At 38.3% G+C, this 21065-nt stretch overlaps 2 protein-coding genes across 3 annotated transcripts in view; both read left to right on the forward strand.

Annotated features, from left to right (window-relative positions):
* Positions 1-12892, forward strand: part of VWF (von Willebrand factor) — a 147827-nt gene extending 134935 nt beyond the window's left edge. Inside the window, exons 47-52 of one of the 2 annotated variants that reach the window (XM_083819388.1) lie at positions 303-419; positions 3677-3775; positions 4495-4623; positions 6568-6607; positions 10521-10618; positions 12552-12892. In XM_083819388.1, the coding sequence (XP_083675514.1) occupies positions 303-419; positions 3677-3775; positions 4495-4623; positions 6568-6607; positions 10521-10618; positions 12552-12740 (672 nt within the window). In that variant the 3' untranslated portion in view covers positions 12741-12892. Of the gene's footprint in view, positions 1-302; positions 420-3676; positions 3776-4494; positions 4624-6567; positions 6608-10520; positions 10619-11280; positions 11577-12551 lie in introns of those variants that run through there. The other variant, XM_083819389.1, reaches the window with a different exon arrangement.
* A 6671-nt stretch (positions 12893-19563) lies between these two features.
* The window catches only part of ANO2 (anoctamin 2), a 203715-nt gene continuing 202213 nt past the window's right edge, over positions 19564-21065 (forward strand). The window contains exon 1 of the mRNA XM_083820198.1: positions 19564-20666. Within this exon, the coding sequence (XP_083676324.1) occupies positions 20648-20666 (19 nt within the window). The 5' untranslated portion in view covers positions 19564-20647. The remainder of the gene's footprint in view (positions 20667-21065) is intronic.

Here is a 21065-nt window from a genome sequence, read left to right on the forward strand (position 1 = left end):
CTTGCTTGTTTGCTAGCTTTGTAAGCAGGGAAGTAAGAAACACCCATGCCATTTTGCAGATTAAGGAATTCTAAATTATTTACTTTAAAAATAGTCTTCTGCTGTGTTGCCTGTTGAGGGATTGTGGATGTAAAATTTAGATCTCTGGAAAGTGGATGCACATCGTTTTTCTGTTTTCTCTTGCGAAGAATTAAAGCACAACATTTGATGAAAGACACTTAACCTGGATGAAATTGCTCATTTGTTTGAGTTTTGCTCAAGAGACAGTCACTGATGGCTACAAACTGTTTCTAATGTTTCAGCCATGGAAACGTCTGATGGTGGATCAATGTACAACGTGTCTCTGCTCCCTGCAGTCAATGTCTTCTCGGAGATACAGCCTGACGTGTACAAAATTCAGTTGTGAGCCATGCCCAACAGTAAGTACAAGTGGTCTGGATGCTCTAATTAAGAGTGTCTGATGATAAGGTCATGTTCTTCATTGTATATACCAGTTTATGTAGTGTACAACTCTGGGACCTGTTGCCCTTTCTTCAAGCTTTTCTGAGAAATCATGGCGTTTTGTTTTTCTTACCCTGAATTAGATCAAATATATCAAATGTGATCTGAATCCACAGTGTAGAAAAAGGCAAGTTTTCATAGTACTCGGGTCCAGGGGTACATTTTCTTGTGCATTTCTGACTACTTACCTTTGGGGCAAAATGAGGTTTAGCAAATCATTGGTAACAGGAACTATCCTTTCCACCACAATATTATCCGTCCATCCTGGGACTGGCAGCTCAGCCAGATTTCCCTGCTTCAGGGCTTTCCTATGACTATTTCCAAATTTTCTAACAGCTGAGCCCAGTAATATTTCTTTCTGGTCCCCAGCCATGCCTTAAGTGATTTGAGGTAATTGTCCCCATCAGTTCCACTGGTCTTTTTGAAGTCTTTGCTGTTGCTTCCATCATGTGCAAGGAATAATCTTGTCTGGAAAAGCCAGGGACAAATGTCTCCCATTTTTACTCCACTGACTAACAGTGTGACTGGAGTGCCTAACTAGTTTGCTGAATCACATATTTTTTGCTTTAGCACCAGTACCTCAAGAAGAGGGAGAGCTAAACAAGTTGTAGAGGCTGCCTTAGTTTTCCCCTGTCCAAAGAACATAGACCAGCAAATAATTTTCACTGAAAAACTCAAAATGCACCCTCCTCTTCTGCCTTCACCTGGATAATATATGGATGCCAATGGGCTCAGACAAATACAGGGGCTGTGCAAGCAGTGGCCATTGCATCAAAGAGCAACATCTCTAACATCATCATATGGGATTCCTGGCTGATATCCAGGAGAAGAACAGGTTGACAGGGTCCTTGCAAAAGAGGGGGACAGAGTTTTGGGGAAGTCTGGTTTTCAATCCCTAAGTAGAACTGAATGGACAATGTAGTAAGTCAAGTTTCTGTGGTTTCATCTTCACTAATAAACCAAACAGAGCAAGACTGTAAGCTCAAGTTATGGCCTACAACCACTTACGCTGATGAATTTTTAGCAGTGCCCCAGCTTGCATGTCTTACAAACAATGCCTAGGCATTATATAACATGTCAGTGGTTAGCACAATCGAAGGACTGTTTCCAACAGAAACTATAGAAAAAGCCAGTCTGTTTTATGGGGAGAAGGCAATTTAGACATGCATATGTATTCCACTTGTCTGCAGGGTGAGAAAACAGGCCTTGACCCAATTTCTTTGCTAGTACAGATGCACCCTGTGACAAAAGGGTGAATTTGGAATAGCTGGGTGTTGTTATGGACTCTACTATCACTGCTCCTATAAGGTAGGATTTTAGATACATATTCCTGAAAGGAAAATAAATGGCTAAGCATGGTGCTGAACATCTTTCTCACTTTCACAAAATATAACCTCGCAGATCAATGAAAAAAGCACCCAGATACACTAGAATGAATCAATGGCCAGAAATTTGTGTGCATACATATGCTTCCATGCAGACATGCACAAACATTAATTCTTGCTTTTCAATGCAGGAAGCCAGCTGTGGAAATTAAAGGTAGAGGAATCAATAAAATACGCTGTAAAAACAAATGGGGAAACATTCCACTCTTGCTTCTTCTACCACCCACACAATTCCCAAATGGCCCCTTCTCTCCACTTGACTCAAATGTACAGACTAAACAAAAAACAAATGAACAACAACTGAAGAAAGATCTATTTCTAGAAGGGCTTATTAAGCACAATGAGATTAAGCACTTACTAAGCACAGCTACTCAAGAGAGGTTACAGGCCTAGGTGTATGTATCCCTTTATAGTCGTTGTAATGAAACTGTGGAGTCTGAGGAAAACCAAAATCAAATAAGATGTGTAATATCTTCATCCCCTCGAGGCCAGCAGGATTCACATACACGCTTGGATCTTTCCTGTCTCAATCACTGATTTTGTGGTATACCCAGATTAAAAGAAATTCCTTCATAATGGACAAAATCATGGAGTAGAGTATGTACTCAGGAGCACCTGCTCTCTATTGGATGCTGAAGCTATGAAAGTAAATGCACTGGTTGTTGAAGAGCAGCCAATTGCAGCATTCTCTGTTCATCAAGGTCAATGGGTTTTCTGTCATTTTATGACCTGCTTTAGGTGCTTACATTTTGGCTAATAAAGGAAGTTCACCTAAATAACAATGAACTAGGCTCTCTTCCAATGATTTAATAGTAACTCCCCACCCTCCCCAAATTCTTTTTCTGTAAAAAAAAAACATAGCGGTAACATGCATGCCTTCACTCAAAAAAAAGTGTTTGTTGTCTTTAATATGTTCAACTCATCATAAGCAGCTGTTAGTCATGTGTAGCAGCTGGAGGGATATTGTGGGACACTTCAAGTGTAAACTCAGTTTCTGTTTTTTTTTTTTTGTTTTTTCTTCATTCTTTTTTTCTTCCTATTATCCATTCTGTACCTTTCTTCTTCTCCATCTAGTGCTGCTTGTTCTCTCATATTCCTTTCCCTGTCACCATTTTTCCTTCCTGTACCATTTGTCAGGCTCCATTCTTTCCTTCTTCTTTCCTTCTCCCCTTTTTCATTGTATGATTTTATACCCTCTCTGATGCTGTTGTGTTTTATCAGACCATTTTCTCTTTCCATCCATAGTTCAGACTTTCCATCTCAGCTTCATTCTCCCCTTTCCCTCTCCCTGCTTAATGTTTATCTGGCCCTTTTCTCTTAGTTTAAGCTTCTAAAACCACTTTCCAAGTTGCACTGTACAGTCTTCATTAACTTTATGGAGAAGTTCCTACCCACCACAAATGTGAACTGTATGCCACTCTAAAAATTTTAATAATTTTTTTATTCCTTCCTAATTCTTGTTTAGTGGACCCTGTCTTGCAACATTTATAGTCAAAGAATATTGAATTTATTGGACATAGGAGGCTTTGTATTTGGAAATAAATTTATCTCCCTATTTATTATAAGGATTAATGCCAGTTTTTATAAAACAAAAGTACCTAATTAATTAGATTGAACTAGTCTAGGCCTGTTAAAAAACAAACAAACAAAGCAAAACAACTCTCAATATTTTGCTGGCTATCGCTTTGTCCACTGAATTTCCCTCCCCTCAGAACAGCCTTCTAGAAATAAGCATGCTTAAGACAAAATCAACCCAGAAAATTTTCCATGTGAACTTCTTTACATTCTAGAATTACAGAAGGCAGGAAATCCCTGGCTCTTGCTGTGGAAAATGTGTGCCAACTTCATGTAGCATCAGACTGAGAGATGGAAGGCTTCAATACCTTCAGGTAAATTTTAAGAACTAGTTCTTTTATCGTTTTATTTTAATTTTATTTTATTAATTTATAATGAACTATTTTTAAATACTTACAAATATTTTTTATTTTTTCTTTATTTGTTAGCTTATATAAATATTTAAATATTTTATTTAATATAAATGTAACCCAGACTTCTGATGGCTCCAAGAAAAGTGCATTGTGTTTCTCTTTTTTGGTTAGGCAGCATGGTATTACTAATGCCTTATCTTTTATATCCCAGAATGTTTTCTCAAGAAAGCTTTTTTTTTTGTTGTTTGTGAAAGAAAAAAAGGAGACTTCACACCATAGTGCAAAATTCTAGAAGGACAATCTAGATATATCTGCAAGCATGAATATTATTAAAGAAATTTAACTGGAATAGGAACTCAAACAGCTACTTACAGGAAATTCAAACCCTAATTTTAAATGAAAGTGGATAATGGAAATTTCTTCCCTAGTAAGAACTGAAAAAGGTCAGGTTTTGGCAATCATTACTGAACTGTAATCAGTACTGTTATAAAAGTAAACAATTATTTTCAGAAGATTTCTGTTGAGCAATTCTGTTTACTGACGATTTCCATGTTTTTTAAACTTCAGCACCATGTTATATTAATTGAATATCAATAAAGGAATAGTCAGGTTGTACTGTATCCTGAAAACTTATTGTCCTGTGTTTTTGTGTAAATCTAACAATCCCTAAATCTTTACAGCCAAATGGATCACTTCAGGATGGCTGTGATAGTCACTCCTGTAAAATAAACGAGAAAGGGGAATTTATCTGGGAAAGGAGAATCACTGGCTGTCCTCCATTTGATTCCAGAAGATGTTTGGCTGAAGGTGTAAGTAATGAAATGGGCCCTAGGTTTCCTAGTAGACTGTCATGTTTATGGTTCAGTATATAGGTACCTTATGTGTATTAGGGATGGAAAACCCCAGCCCTTTCCCAGCACCTTGGCTAAACTGAATTTGAATTTTCTTTGAAATTCAGAAAACTGCAAGTTTTCTTTATTTTAAAATATATGCTGGTTTTATGTGGGGCTATGCTGCAGGAGAGATGCTGAGATTGCAGTAATTCTGTTCCATGTGAAGCAGCAAAACCAAGAAAATGGTTCTCACAGTGTTTTCAGTTCAGTATCCAGAGCAAAACTGCATGAATAATTATGCATATTGAGAAAACAGTCAAATTGGCCCCTTTTTTCTATGGTGATGTGTATGAAATACTAAGGCATTTTTTTCTCTACCCTCTTACAAGATTAGAAAAAGAAAGTTTTACCTGTGTTCTGGAAGAGCTCAAGCTTCCACCTTTGCAGTGGTTTAGTATATTGTCATATTAAAAACCCTACTAAACTTGTCCACCTGTCTTTGAGGAACAGAGTGCAGGCTATGGACTCCAGGAAGGGACGTATCACCTGGTGCCCTAGATGCTTATCAAGCATCACACAGCTACTATATCCACCTGGTCCCATTTTCATGACAGGATGCATGGCAGGATGTAGGAAACATTTAACAAAGCTCATGCCCAAGCCTCTCTCAACATACACATAAAGCAAATGGGGGAGGTCTTGATGTGTTAAGTGCAGGAAGAATAAAGCTTCTATTATGTTTTTTTTTCTAATTTATTATTATTTTTAATTATTTTTTTTTTTGTGAAATCACTGCAGAACACAGGTTTTTATACAAACAAAATTTAGAGTAATGTTGGATTATATTACAACCTTGTGATTATTATAACATCGTGAAGGTCCCTATTGTAAAACAAGGGAGAATAGCTTACTTATAATTCAAAACTTCCCAAAGTGCATTTATTTTCATCTCTTCCAAAAAAAAAAAAAAAAAAGGAAAACTAATTCAGCTATAAAATTAGCTCTTTTTTGGTCTAGTTACAGAGGGAAAGTTTAGTGGGTTTTGTTTGTTTCTTTGTTTGTTTTTAACCTTAAAAATCCTCCTATATTTTGCATGTGAATTCAGGTGTTTAAAACAATGTTGTTATCACCCAGAGTATAAATATTGTAATTCTCCATTTTCCCTTTCACTATGAATTTTCAGTAATTTTCCCCCATAGTTTATTTGTGAGAATTATTTCCTACACAGTATTAATGAAACAAACAATTATTTTTGGATGTTAAAAGTTATTTCACAGATGATATTTTATGATGTTTTGACTGTACATTTTCAGTTGTTTTGGAACAGGCATGCTTTCATCTATATTGCTATAAAAAAAACAAAACAACAAAAAAAACACAACACAACAGACCACACACACACACCCCAAAACAAACAAAGAAGCAAACAAACAAAAAAAAGAAAAAAGAAAAAAAAGAGAAATTGTAGGACCATTTCACTCTTTTCTTCCTTTTTTTTTTTTTTTCCTTTTTTTTTTTTTTTCCTTTTTTTTTTTTTTTTCCCCATATAAATGTTGTGGGTTTTATCACTCTGGTTCCCCAAAATTGGTTTGTATTCACCACCAAATTGATTTGTATTCAACATGTTTACTTTAAAAGGCTGCTATTATAAACTGTGGTAAAAGCAATATTTTAAAATGTTGAACTTGTTAAAATCATCAAATATTTCCAATCAGTTTTCAACAAATATAATCACAGGTTCAACAACTTAAAATGGATTAAAATGAAATTATGATTACTAATATAGACTTATATTTGTATACAGTATAGAAATGCAGTTTTCTCACCTAAATACACTGTTTCAAACATCCTTTTGTAGGCTTTCTGCAGAACAAATGTTTATTGCTTGTGCCAAAATAGAAGTATGTTTTATTGTTTTAGGGGAGAATTGCAAAACTTGGCAATACCTGCTGTGACACATGTAAGTAAATAAATGAAAAGACTTGTTTGGAAATTGCAGGGAGTGTAAGCTACTGGGTAGGAAGCAAAGTTTGACATTGATGTACTTTGATAAAACAGGGGTAAGCAATGTAGTCAAAATAAACCATTGGACAAGTCACCCCCTCTGATACAGGTACTGCTATCATGTTTTTTCCACTAGAACATGTGTTTTGGCAGTATTCACAAGCGCTTTGAAAGAAATAGATACTCTACGCATTTTAGTATATACTGTTTTGCAGATGTTGAATTATGAATGTTATATTTAATTGTTCATCTGAAAAGAATGGGAACAGTATCACATACAGGTTGACAAGTCACATAACCTGATGCTGAATATGTGAGGCAACCACTTCATGAATATACAATGGATTTAAAATGTATTTAGCAAAAAGAGATGGTTAAAATAATGTAATTATAAATATTTTTTGATATTGTAATAAAAAAAAAAATGGTGGGGCAGATGCTTATCAATGGTTCATGCCTGTTGAACAGCTTGCCTGCATCTTAAATTATGCAGTTTAGGAGTAAGTCCAGCAACTCTTAATTTCATGCATCACTGTGTAGATAATCTGAATGTCAGTCAGTCTGTGAATGTAGAAGGGGGTTTCGTTACATGAGGAAGGATGGGCTCTCATTTCTAAAACAAATCTCTGAAGCTTTTTTGAACAGACAGCCTCTCAGGTTTTCCTTGGTAAGTAAAAAACCCGAAAGCATACAGAACAACAACAAACAAAACACCAAACCTGTAGCTCATTAAAAAAAAAAAAAAGAAAAAAAGAAAAGATTGATATTTTCGAAAGAAAATGTCAGAATATCAACATCTTGCCTGTCCTCCATTATGTCTTGTTTTACTCTATGCATGCGCTAATAAATAAAAGATGCCCAGTATAGCAGCCCATCACCACACTGCCACAGTTGCTGATGTAATAATACCCCTGATGAAAGAAGTTAACTCCTACAGAGTTTGTTGCCATTGCTTGTCTACATAACCACTGAGTTCTGCCTTTAGAAATGCAAGTCAGAGAGCGATTGAGATAGACTGTCATCAAACCACTCAAACAGGTAATTTAGTTAAGAGAGCATTAGTCTATATTTAGTCTTCGAGGAAGGAATACTGAAAATTACCTACTCTGAAAAACATCTTAATATTTAAAAGATGTGGGGATGAATGGGCTTTACTAACTGAGTCCATATTGCATGGCCCTTCAAATCCTCGTTCCCATTGACATTTGCTTGGATATAGATCAAAACTGAAGTCTCATGTTATAGTGCAGTCCTATTCCTGGTCACTTGTCTATTCAGATTTCTTCATAAAAAAAGGAATCCAACGCAAAAGCTAACATATTGCATGCAGTCAACTAATTGTGAGTTATCAGTTGATTTGTGTATGAAAGGAAGAACAGTGATTAACACATGGTTTTGAATCAATCTGACACTTCTAGACACTAAACATTCTTCACTTCTCCCCATTAATTACATCTTTCTCAGACCTGGAATTCAACCAGGACACTCAGTAGCAATATGCCGTTTGTTACATACTCTGTAGGGAATGCCAAGATCTGGCAAAGATACTGCAAAATCAGAGTAATTTATTTAATCTTAAAGCTCAGATAAGAAAATAATCGGTTTCTTATGGATACAGGTGCTTAGATGTAGGTTACATCACCTTCCCAGGTCTTGAAAGAGCTTATCTTTCAGACACCTTAGTACCATAAACAATTGGGCAATTAATTTCTTATCTCAAGTTCAAAGCACAGTTTAGGCTGGTGACTTTGGCTCTGTAGAGTCCCTACATGGCTTTGAGCAGAAGTTGTTTAAGAAAACAGTTCCTCTTAGTATGGTATACCTTGGCAATTGCAGTTCATTAGTGTGTCTAAGTGCATTGTTACAGGCTTTAAGTACTTTTGTGTAGGAGCACATAACTGAACAGGCTTATTTTCTTCTTCTTTTTTTTTCTTTTGTGGTACTAGCAAAGGACTTAATTAATTTTAAAGGATAATCCTTATTTTCCCCCTTCAGAAATGAGTTGCATCTCTGCTTCTTATGTCTTTTCTCAGTTGATCTCAACTGGATACGTCCTGTTAAACTATAAGCAGTTGACTTTGCAAAGGAGAAGGTCTACACAAAAGTAAATGATAGAAGTAAAGTAACTTGAGAGCAAGTCAATAAGTCAGGATCAAAAAGGCTGCAAAGCTGTTGTTGAGACTAACAATTATTTTGTTTGGGATTTTCAGTTCTGTGGACAAAACTGCATATTCCTCCTAGGTGAAGAAGTTTTATCAAATAAAGTTATGAAATCATTAAAAGAGAATTGGCAGCTCCAAGAGCCCTGGAGTCAGAAACACTTTTCAAGCTTTTTTTTTTTTTTAGTCTATATATATATGCGTGTGTGTGTGTATAAAATGCGAAGCTTTAGCAAGGCACACAGGCAATTAATTTGGTGATGACATTTACACAGAAAAATTATTGAAAGCTATGTATGCTGCTCCACACATAACAAATTCAGACCTACTGCTTCTTGTGTGAATTTCTCATTAGACAGGAGAGACAAAACAAACAAACAAAAATATCAAATGGGGAACTTACTAGCAAAACATCAAAAAGTACTGGAAAACAAGTATAAGAATAATTCATGGCTTGCTGAGGACAGTGGCAAAATTTCTGTTGACCCAAACTTTGATTTTTTGCAATAGTATTTCTGTAATTGTTTTGTTGTCCCATCCTGCCTATCCTCATGGGCCCTGTGACCTGTGGTCCAAGTGCTGTTGCTGGCACTTAATATACACATTTATATATGTATAAAATCCATATATATATATATACCTTCCATACACAGACATGTACACAGAATAGAAAGTCTATCACCCAGGACATAATTAGATATAGAGTTTAATAAGACAGGGGAGACTACAGAGACTGAGTTGGGCAGGGCGAGGTCAGACAAAACTATGGACAAGCAGCTGTTTAACATGCAACCACCCCACCTTTATGCCTTTATCCATCTGTATTCCTGTCATTGTTCCTCCCAATCCTCCCTGATTCCTCTCTTTCCCCAACATTGGTTCCTTCCCTAAAAAATCCCCTAGTGAGTCTTATAGAACCCTAAGCTGTACTTCCCTCACATCCCATAATGAGTCCCATGCATCCGTAGGCAGTGACCCATCTCAGTCTATAAGGTGATCTGGAGAGCTGCTTCCGTTGACTCATCTTGAAGGGCATCATTCTGAGGGAATGAGATCTGTCTCTTGTGACAGTCTCAGGAGTAGCCAGGTCAAGATAGTCTGATTCTCTGATTAAGTTACTGGGGTTCCTACATGTGTCCTCATTATTTTCCTCTGCATTTGGCTTGCCCAATGTAGCCTTGCAGAATCTTTCAAAAGGGAGTAAAAGGCAGACATTAGGTTGCAAAGAAGCATTAAAACAAAGCAGTCAACTGAAAAGAAATATGGGGGTCGGCCTCTTGTTGCAGATAATGAGTGATAAGATGAGAGGGAATGGTCTCAAGTTGCTCCAGGGGAGGTTCAGGTTGGAAATTAGGAGATATTTCTTCTCAGGAAGAGTAGTCAGGCATTGGAACGGGTTGCTGAGGGAAGTGGTGGAGTCACCATCCCTGGGGGTGTTTAAGAAAAGGTTGGACCTGGTGCTTAGGGACATGGTTTAGTGGGTAATTGGTGGTTGTGGATGGTTGGACTGGATGATTTTGGAAGTTTTTTCCAACCTTTATTAATCTATGAGGGAAAAGCTGTTCTCCAGTGGAATTTTAGTAAGCTGCTTTATCCATGTAGAGCAATTCATTCACACAGAAGCAATTTCCAGCATTGTCAAATGCTTTTTTTTTTCTTTTATTTTCTTTCCTTTTTATTTTTTTTTCCCTTTTTCTTTTAACTTGGTAGGTGTGGAAGAGGAATGTCGACCAGTAAGTACCAGACTGCAATATCAGAACATCAACGGATGTGTGGCTGAAAAGGAAGTGCCTATTTCTCATTGTGAGGTAAAAAATAAAAGCACTCCCACACACCCACCCCTACACCTTCCCTTGCCTCCCTTGCCCGTTTTCTGTCTTCCACAAGGGGACCTTCTGGCTCCACCATGGCTACACTTCAGTAAACAGAGCATCAGTTTCTGTCCTCACTGACTCACTCAAACTGTGTAAACCTAATTGACACTTACTTCCTAAAGTAATTTGGTGATGCTGGATTTTCTGTATTCAAGCAACCATGCAAAAAGGCACACAATCTGAGGCGCGAAGGCTTAGTTCATACTCCTTTGCTTCCATCAGAAATGAATGTCTCTGAAATAGTTTAATGAGGACTTTCTACACAGAAGAGAATTTTCATTTTAGTATAACTGAAGTTGATTTTCAGATCTGAGTCTAAAGTTAGGTACACATATCCTTCTTTAGGCTCTGAAGCTGGCTTATGAGTGTAAATAGGTATTTAGATGCATAATGCTTTAAACAGATGTTTAAATTCAAGTGCTGTGATTTGACTTTTGTGCTCTGTAAGCTCTATAACTCCTCTGTTGGCCAGAGCACTAAGCTGTTGTGTTCTGCATGTCTTATTCATTTCCATAATCAGATTAAAAGCTTAATGGTACAGAATTTTCCTGCCCAACACTCCTTACAACTTGTATAGCAACTTTCATTTGACACAGGAGCATAGCATCCCTTCTGGATATTTCCATCTCCCTGAGACTGGGATCCAACAAGGAAATTCTCTTCGCTCACTGGGTCACAGCAAGACAACTGCTCAATCTGAGATAACCATGCTTCATACAAGGACTGTATGCAACCCTTGTATGCAGACCTAATGATGATGTACATGGATGGAAACCAAGAAGTTGCGTTGCACTCAGCTACTTGAGTATTATATTTAGCTGGTGCCGTAAGCAAAATGAATCTTCCAGTTTATCGTGACTACTGGGAAAAAAAAGAATGGGGACGGGTTATTAGCAGTACACATGCCCAGGCTTTTCTCATCGGTAACTGATGCAGGGCCTCCATTTGCTATGCAAAACTTAATATGAAAGGAAGCTTTAAGAACAACAATACTTACCCTTGATTAAAAGAAAAAGAAGATATATGCTTAACCTCTTGTCCTATCCACAAAAATCAGTGGTAATCAGGTTCTTAGCCATCGAGTCATATGTACTGAAGTTTCTCCTGCATGAGTACAGATTTTGTTTTGTGAGTCTGGCCATATGTTGAGCAAACTAAATGTTTCTGCTGTGATTGGCACTATGTTTTTTCCTAAACTTCTTCCTGATAATGCTATGCATATATATATATATATTTGGTATTAATCTCAGAAATAAAAATGAAAAACCACAAAAACAAATGGACTCTGACAGAGTTTGATGTGAGGTCTTTTGTTTTTATATCATGAAAGCATATGTCAAAGTAATGGACAGCTAGTTCTAAATTTGGAAAGTAATCAGACAGGAAGAACAATGGAAATATCAACCAGGTGGACAACAGTGTACATGCTTAGCATGCAGAGCAACAAGAAATGCATCTTAGAAACAACTGAAAAATTGAAGGGATTGCAGCAGTTGGACTAACGCACTTTCTGAATGCACATCCCATATGGCTGAGGTGATAAGAGAAGAGTGTTTCTTACTACCATTTTGTGTGTGCTTAGAAGCCAACACAATAATGCTGGATATCACCTAGTGTATTTTAAAGCACAGATTTTTTTGTGTGTGACCAGTTCCTTCATCTCTTCTTTGCTATGCTTATGTTCATAAGACATTAGTCTTTGATTAGCACCCCACACTCCGGAATCAGATACTTGTTTCTGCATTCATGTTTTGCAGCAGAACACTGAACTTCAGGCAAAGAAGTCCATGGATGTTTTGAAGACCTAGATTTTGATTTCACTGGGTTTCTGGCACTATTCAAACTTAGTATCTCTTTTTCTGTCTAGGGCAAGTGTAGAAGCAATACAAGATACTCCGTTCAGATGGGGAAATGGGAAGATGTGTGCAGCTGCTGTACAGCCACTCTAACAACAGCAGTCATGATCCCACTCCGGTGTGCCAATGGCACAGTGGTGCAACATTACATCCCTTCTGCCTCTCAGTGTGAATGCAATTTGCGGAAGTGTACAGAGTGAATATTTTGAAGGAGCCCAGTGGTTTAATCTTGAGCTTTATGATGAAAGAACTTTACAGTGAAAGCCTCATTTCCTCTCTGTAGACGGTTTTATTCAGTAGAATTCTGACTAACTAATTGTATCAGCATAACAAACAATAAAATTTACTAGCACAATCGAGCAGTATTGGTATGGTTTATAGAAGAGACATTTGAGATTGCATTGTTCTTTCATCTTAACCATGAAAAGTTATCCTCATCAATAAAAGAAAATGGTGTGGTAACGGAAACAGTTGCTTCTACTTAAAGAACATGTCCCAAAGCTTTTAGCACTGACTTCAGAGACTTTGTACTTTCATTCCCCACTTCAGACCTTAATTACATGCTGTATGCATGTAATGCATGTGGCACTTTACAGTCAGAGTTCTTGGTACACAATAATGATTATGGCTCAGGCAACCAAATATTTCGGTAATCCATATACATTTTTCTCCTTAAGTTGAATGCAAAGAAATTGTGTGCTAAGGACATGTTGTATACCATATGCAAAACCTCAGCATCTGTAAATGGGGCTAAGAGACAGCTTTTAACCTATTTACCACAGCACTTCTACAGACCAGCTTAAGGAGAAAGCTCATCTCTCTTTATTCTGGATGCCAGAACTTCAACTGTTGTATTAGCTAAAAAAGTTAGAGTTCTTTCAAAAGTGGAATTGACAGTGGCAGATTTAATTTACTTACTGCTGACATGGATAAATTTATTAGGATTTAAATTCCATTTGGTCTGGTCAGGCTACAGAAGGGAAAAGAATTTCCAGAGGGTGGTTGTTGGTGAAATCTAGTGTTGGTCAAGCACTTTTAATGGGAAATACTAATTAAAAAAAAAAAATGTATAAAAGAAAAAAAAACTGTTTATTCCATTTATCTTTTTGCAAGACAAGAAATACTCCAACTTCTTGTTGAATTGAGGTATCTTTCTGGTAAGTCAGCTGGGAGGCTGGGAGGTGGTTGTTGTTGTCAACACTAAACTTTCCAAACTTTTGTGATGAAATCTGTAAAGCTTGGAAATAGGCTATGGGTGAAAAATCATGGTTTCTCCAGCTCTAGCAGAATCTTTCTTGAAATAATGAAAAGTATATATAGAGGTCCTGAAGGGTAAGAGTGCTCCTGAGAAGTCTAGCAGAAAAGGTCAGGGAATCAGGTTGTCCCTGTGCACTATTTAAGTTTGCATCTATAGATATGGAAGGCATTTCAGAGGACATTTCCACCATTGCCTCACTGGTAACTGTGAAGAAAGTTTTGAGGTGAAGAGCCATTTCTTCTCCCATGAATGCCAATGTCGTGTGATTAAATGGGTCAAAACACCTCCTTATCTGCGTGAGTGTTTGCCTTTGGAGGCATCACTTTTGAGAGCATTCTCTTTTGAAAAACTCCCTCTATGCGTTCAACTGAATAGGCAAGTTATACTCCTTTTAGAGAGGAACCAGATAGATCCCTGCTTCTCCTCTTTCGCCATTCAGCTGTGGACTCAGTACATACAGCATGCAGGCCCTTTCTTTCCTTATTATTCATGCAAGATACCCTATATTGCTCTTGAATGTCTGTTTATTCTGCTGTAGGATCAAAAAGGGGATCAAAAACATAAATCCACAATAACCCCAGGGAGAAAACAAACAAACAAACAAGTTTTAATTAGCACCATCCCCACTTACTGCAGTAGATCTGTCACCAGTTTTCCTCCATCACTATAGCTGCCTCCAGATATTAAGCATCCTGACAGATGGATTTGGGTCCCCTAGGTAATCAGCTGCATGGCAATTCATCTGATGCTGGAAATAAGCAACTGCTGAAAGAGCAGCCTGTAACATCAGAGAGGAGTAGAGAAAAGGAGTAGATAGAGGGTGAAAAACAATGTTGTCCTCTTCTGCTTACCACACCACTGGGCTGCCCCTTCATTTTCATTTAGTGCCTTGACCCAGACTGACATTTCTTAGCTTGCAAAAGCTGAAAGGATTGCAGCCTAAGGCTTCATGGCTTCAGACAGGCCTTCTAATTAGATAATTGTATGAGCCAAGCACCAGCTTATCCACATGGGAAGGACACACAAGGACATCCACAGGGCAGAGATGGGGCTACAGTTTTCTGTAACCATTGAAAAATCAGATGAGTGTAGCTAGCATTTTAATCATCAGCAAAGTGGATGGACAGTGTTCAATTAAAAGTTTGTCCAACAAACAGGCAAACATTCTTGCTTCAATTACTTCTAACTGTTGTGGTTTAACCCAGCAGGCAGCTAGGCATCTGTCCCGGTTTTGGCTAGGAGACAGTTATATTTCCTCCTAGTAGCTGGTATGGTGCTGTGTTTTGGATTTAGGATGAGAATAGTGTCAATAACATGCTGATGTTTTAGTACTTGCACTGAATCAAGGACTTTTCAGCATTTCATACAGCCCTGTGAGCGAGGAGACTGGGGGTGCGCAAGAAGCTGGGAGGGGACAGAACCAGGACAGTTGACCCAAACTGGCCAAAGGGATATTCCATGCCATATGACATAGTGCTGAACAGTAAATATGGAGTGGGTGGCTGAGGGGCAGAGGGAACTGCTGCTTTTGGACAGACTGGGCATTGGTCGCTAGGTGATGAGCAGTTGCCTTGTACATCAATTCCTTTATACATCTATTATTATTAACATCATCATCATCATTATTTCTCTTCCTTTTCTGTCCTGTTTAACTGTCTTTATCTCAACCCATGAACTTTTACCTTTTTTCTTCCTGATTCTCTCCCCCATCCCACTTGCAGGGGAGGGGAGGGTGAGCAAACAGCTATGTGGTCCTTAGCAGCCTGCCGGGTTAAGACACAACGGCACTGCACAGCTGTTTGCTCACTCCACCCCCAATCCTATTGGGATGGGGGAGAGAATTAAAAAAAATGTTAATAATTCATGGGCTAAGGACAGTTTAATAAGACAGAAAAAGAAGGGGAAATTATAATAGTAATAACAGTAATAATAATAAAAATATATAAAGTGAATGATGCACAATGCAATTGCTTATCACCTGCTGACCAATACTCAAGCAGTGGCCACCTCACCCCCCACACACAACCCAGCCAACTCTCCCCAGTTTTATTATTCAGCATAACATCATATGGTTCTGAATATCAATTTGGACACTTTGGTTCAACTGCACCTTCATCAGCCTCACAAGAGAAGTGTCTTCTGGGCAAGGTAGACAGCTGTTTAATTTCTTCCATTTCCAAGGCAGCTATGCCAAAAGCCCACCAGTACCCTTTTAGATCTTTGAAGTACCCTCTCCTGAGGTAGTCTGTACCAAGGATGCATGGAGCATTCAGGCAAGTCACAACAGTGCTTTTGCCACTCATTCCCAGTTAGGCTCACTTTGGCCTCCAATACAGTTAGCTATTGAGATCCCCCTGTCACTCCAGAAATACAGATGGATTCTGCCCCTTTATAGCTTGATAGCATTGTGCACTGGTGTCCTCTGCAGCCTCATACTCTTATGGGTCTTATGTGCCAGACCATCAAATTGACACAGACCCATAAACTGAGTTGTCCTTTTCCTCCCCCTGGCTGGAGGCAGGGCCCCTCTAGTCCTAGTCATAGTATTCATTACTCATTTCTGGCAAATACAAATCAGAGGTACTTTTGTTAAGACTAGAAGTAAGATCAGCCCTTCCACTCTGTCTGGGGAACTGCCCATATCCTCCCACACTCCCTGCCACCCACAACTATCCTGCCTTAGGGCAGATCTCTGGGTGGTATTCTTAAATATTTATTTAACCTTAAACAAAACCTGAAACATATTCAGGCGACATAGCAATAGGAACATGCTGGTTTGAACATTCCAAGGATATTCAAAATTCTCAAGATCTATTGTAACTAGCCTGGAGGAGAAGAGGGGGATGAAGGAGAAAGGGAAAATGAAGAAATGGGGTAAGGTGTACACCCTTGTCTCCCCCATAGATTGGTTTCCCAAGGAGAAAAAGTAAAGGGTGTAATTATTAATAGTTTTGAAGAGAGGGTTCCCAAAGTACAGAGATAATGGCAATGCTGAATAGAAATACTGGATTAATCTCATGACTAGTAATTTCATCATATCTTAAGCCAGTGTGACACAGTACAGCAAAATGATAACATTAAACAAGCCCCCCAGAGATGATCAACAGCACAACAGGGAACACATGCAGCAAGTGTTACACAATACAACTCTGAAAGCAAGAAAAAAAATCAACATTGTAACCAGTGACTATTAAACTGACAGAATGCTTATAACAGTTTTGTATTATCATACTCTGATCAGATCTGTCATTAACTCGACACTTCATGCCCCACATTGGACATGTCCCAAAGGACAGTTGTAGGTTAACCCATCAGGTAGCTAAGCACCACACAGCCATTCACTTGTGGATTGAGATAAAGACAGTTTAATAGGACAGAAAAGGAAGGGAAAATAATATTATTAGTAATAATATATAAAGTGATTGATGCACAATGCAATTGCTCACCACCTCCTCACCTGTGCCCAGGCCGTCCCCAAGCAGTGCCTACCCCAGCCAACTTCCCCAGCTGTATTGTTCAGCACGATGTCATATGGCACAGAATATCCCTTTGGCCAATTTGGGTCAGCTGTCCTGGTTCTGTCCCCTCACAGCTCCTTGTGTTACCCCAGCCTCCTTGCTGGCTGGCAGTATGAGAAGCTGAAAAGTCCTTGACTTGGTCTAAGAACTGTTCAGCAACAACTAACACATCAGTGTGTTATCAGTATTATTCTCATCCTAAATCCAAAACACAGCACCATATCAGCTACTAGGAATAAAATGAACTCTATCCCAGCTGAAAAAAAGAACAAACTCATTTAATAAGAAAAGTATAAGTGTTTCATGGGAGAAACAAACTGAAATAAAGATATTTGCTTTCAGACAAAAGCAATTAACATTTTTTCTAAGGAGAGCCAAGTAATTTATTGGAAAAATGCTGGGTTATAGGATCAAACTCATAGCATTTGTAGTTCAATATAACTGGACAAACAGAGCTGTATTAAAACATTAGACCAATTCAAGAATATGTCCAATGCTGCATGGCTTTTTGTCACCTTGCTTGGCTGCAATTTTGCTTTCAAACATCTATGCCAGTACATGGACTAAAGTGGTCACACAATATATCTCATGAGAACTTAGTGTTTTTTCCTTACAGAATAGAGTTCTGTGGACTTTTGTATGGTCAAGGCTGTTATTAATCAGGTCTGGCTAGCACCTACATATGACAAGCAAAGCCAAGGTCCTGTAGTGCTTGATGCATAAGTCCAAAGTAGTGTTTTCCTTGAAAATTTTGTCATAGGAACAGACAAGTGAGAAAGAGAAAAAGGAAGGGAATACTATAGCATCTCCCTTAACAGGCTGAGAAGGTACATAGATTTTTGGCCCTCACCTGCTAGTATGAGAAGCAAGCCGTTTTCAGGCAGCCTACCCCAACTGAGCTGTCTTTCTGGTGATGTCAGTAAAGAAATTGGCTCAGAGTTCCTCCCTGCAGGTTTCAATTGCCTTCTGCACAGTCCAGTTTTATTTTAGTGCAGCTCTGCTGTTTTCAGCAGCATTCTTTCCTGGAAGAAGTGAATAAACTCAGGCCTGTAATCAAGTGCCTGCTTAGTAGACAGCTGTGCACACGAACAGTAGTAGCGTGCCAAAACAGCAGAATCATGCTGTACATCAGAAAGTACAATTAACATTTACCAGCAGAATTCAGGCTTTGAAAGACATCATTTTTAACTTGCACATACTGCTTGTGAGTCTTGTTTTGAGCTAGCTATCTTTGTTTTTGCCTTTCCACCAATGATTCCGAATGCATCTAATCACTTTAGAAGACCAGTTGGATTGGTGAACTTGATACAAGATAGATTTACATGAACATTAAATGGATTTGGGAAGGAATCTTATAAAACTTGTTAATTATTAAAGGCATGTAATCTTTCTGCTAACTTTTACAGACTTCCAAGTACCTCTACAGCAGGTGAAACACAATCTGCTATATTGGCATTATTTGCTCTGGCTTTACATTATGAGCTAACACCATATCCAGATACCCTACGAAACACAAAGATGATATGATTTTCTCTATTGGAAAATGTCCTAACTCAAACAGGCAAACAAAAATCCCCCAGACAAACCCATTTCCTTTTTGACTAGCTGGATATTGCTTCCTATGTTATTGCCTCATGAGTATATTATTTATTACCTGTACTAACTGTATTACCTGTAATGGACCCATCCTCATGGCTTATAGGAGCTAGTAATTTGAACCCATGTAGGCAGAGCTTTGTGTCCATAAGGATCCTGGCAGAACCTGGCTCTACATTCCTATACTCCCTCAAAAATAGTGGGTGTGCCTTTCTGTTTTATCATTTAGTTCATGCAGCATAAAATATCAATATAAAATTGCATAATTTTCAGCAACTTTTCATTCCCCTCTCCCAGAGATAAGTGTATACAAAGCAGTAGATTTACTATCTATACAAGGAGTAGACTAATGCTTGTAAAACATCAACACAAAAAAGCAGTTCAACAGATGCTTCCCATGGAGTATTCTATAGTTCTACATTGTTATCCCTTGCCCCATAACAAGTAGGTCTGAAATGTAGCTGGAGAACAGTTGTGGACATTTGATAAAAGTGGGATTCATTTATTCAAATGGATGGGGTGCTCATGCAATTAAAAAAAATAAAATCAGGCATGCCATCTCAAAACTAGTATGCATAGACTAGCGTGCAAACTGTTTGAAGTAACATCTTCCCTTCTAGAAAGCTTACACAGTACCTGAGGGTAATTTCTATTTTTTTTTTTTTTTAATTTCTGTAATTTAATAGTTTTTAGACCAGTCAGTCCAGAAGCTGTGGAAGCCAGGATGTTTCTTGTTTTGTAACTGAAGGCAGTTTCTAAATGAAGTTCTGAGATTAACATAAGATACTAGCACTTCTCCCTGTGATATAGACATCTGCTACTCTTGCAGATCATGACCCAGTACACAACCCTAATTCACATGCCACCAGAAACACTGTACTTTATTATCATTGAACAAATCCATTCCCACCTCTTGTATTAGACAGACTGTTGTAGTGTCACAGATAAGCTTGAAAGAAGAAAAAGACTTGAACTTCAAATAATTTCACCTGTCTCCAATTAGCATTAGCAAATATAAATCCTTTCTCAGAAGGTCAGGAATAACCTTTTCTCCCAGTATATAAGGTTGAAGGCTAAGCAGAATCCATCACTTGGTCTGACTATACAGTTGATTACAAGATAATCCCATGAATATTTCATGCAAGAAAGAGAGTGCAGCATCCAGGCAGTAAGGTGACTTGAGTACCTAAGATACAGCCTTATAAAAAGGTTACCGCACTTACGTTCTACCTTGAAACACTGTAAAGCTTTGCAGATATACAGACACTCTTCCTCACTGAAACCACCTCCAGGATTTAAGTCTAATCCTTGAAAGAACAGCTTTTCAAACAGAGCTGGCTGCTACAGAACCCTGGTTTTGCATTAGCTTTTTCTTCCTCTCCTCTGCTGCCTTCTGCGGAGTTAGGACAAAATATGTTGTTATGTTGCTTGCTGAGGTATTATGGAACACGAAGACAAGATGCTGAACTTCCAGTAGAGAATTGCCATGGACTCTCAGGTCACGGGAGTTTTGCCATTTTTCTCTCTCTTTCTTCCACAGGGGTAATAACCAAAACAGAAGGTCTGGCTAATTAGCTTCAGTCTGTGGCTTGCTTAAAGAAGGATCAAGCCAGGATGGAAATAGCTGCTAACACTGTTCACAACTTAAGTCAGTGCAGAAGCAGATTGTGCATATGATCAGCATAGCCACATCCTATTAGCTCTGTCGCAACTTCCAGCCAAACCTCCAGGCAACATGGAAACTCATGCACCTAGTAAGTTTATTCTCTGCTTCGTTGTTAATTACTGCCTATGAAGCTGAATAGATGGAAAGGGGGTGGTGAACAGGAAAAGGAATACTTTGAAAGAACTTGTGTCTTCTTTCAGGGCATTTAAAAAAAAAAAAAAAAAAGGAAAGAAAAGCTTGTGGCCCAGGTTACATACAAACAGCTCAGAGATAAAACACAGAGTTTGTTTCTTCAGAAGTCTCGGGAGTGCAGCTGTGGGGCAGCATTGTGATTCATGTGGAAAAGAAAATCTGTAGGCAAATCTTTTTTCTGGAGCTCTGCTGCTTTCCTCTGTGTTATCCTTATTGCAATGCAACTGGGGAAGAGAACAATATCCTTTTTCAGAGACGACTGAAAGCACTGTCTTTCAGTTCCCATATGCAAGGA

This window comes from Anser anser (genome assembly GCF_964211835.1).
Source record: "Anser anser genome assembly, chromosome: 1".
Taxonomy (NCBI): domain Eukaryota; kingdom Metazoa; phylum Chordata; class Aves; order Anseriformes; family Anatidae; genus Anser; species Anser anser.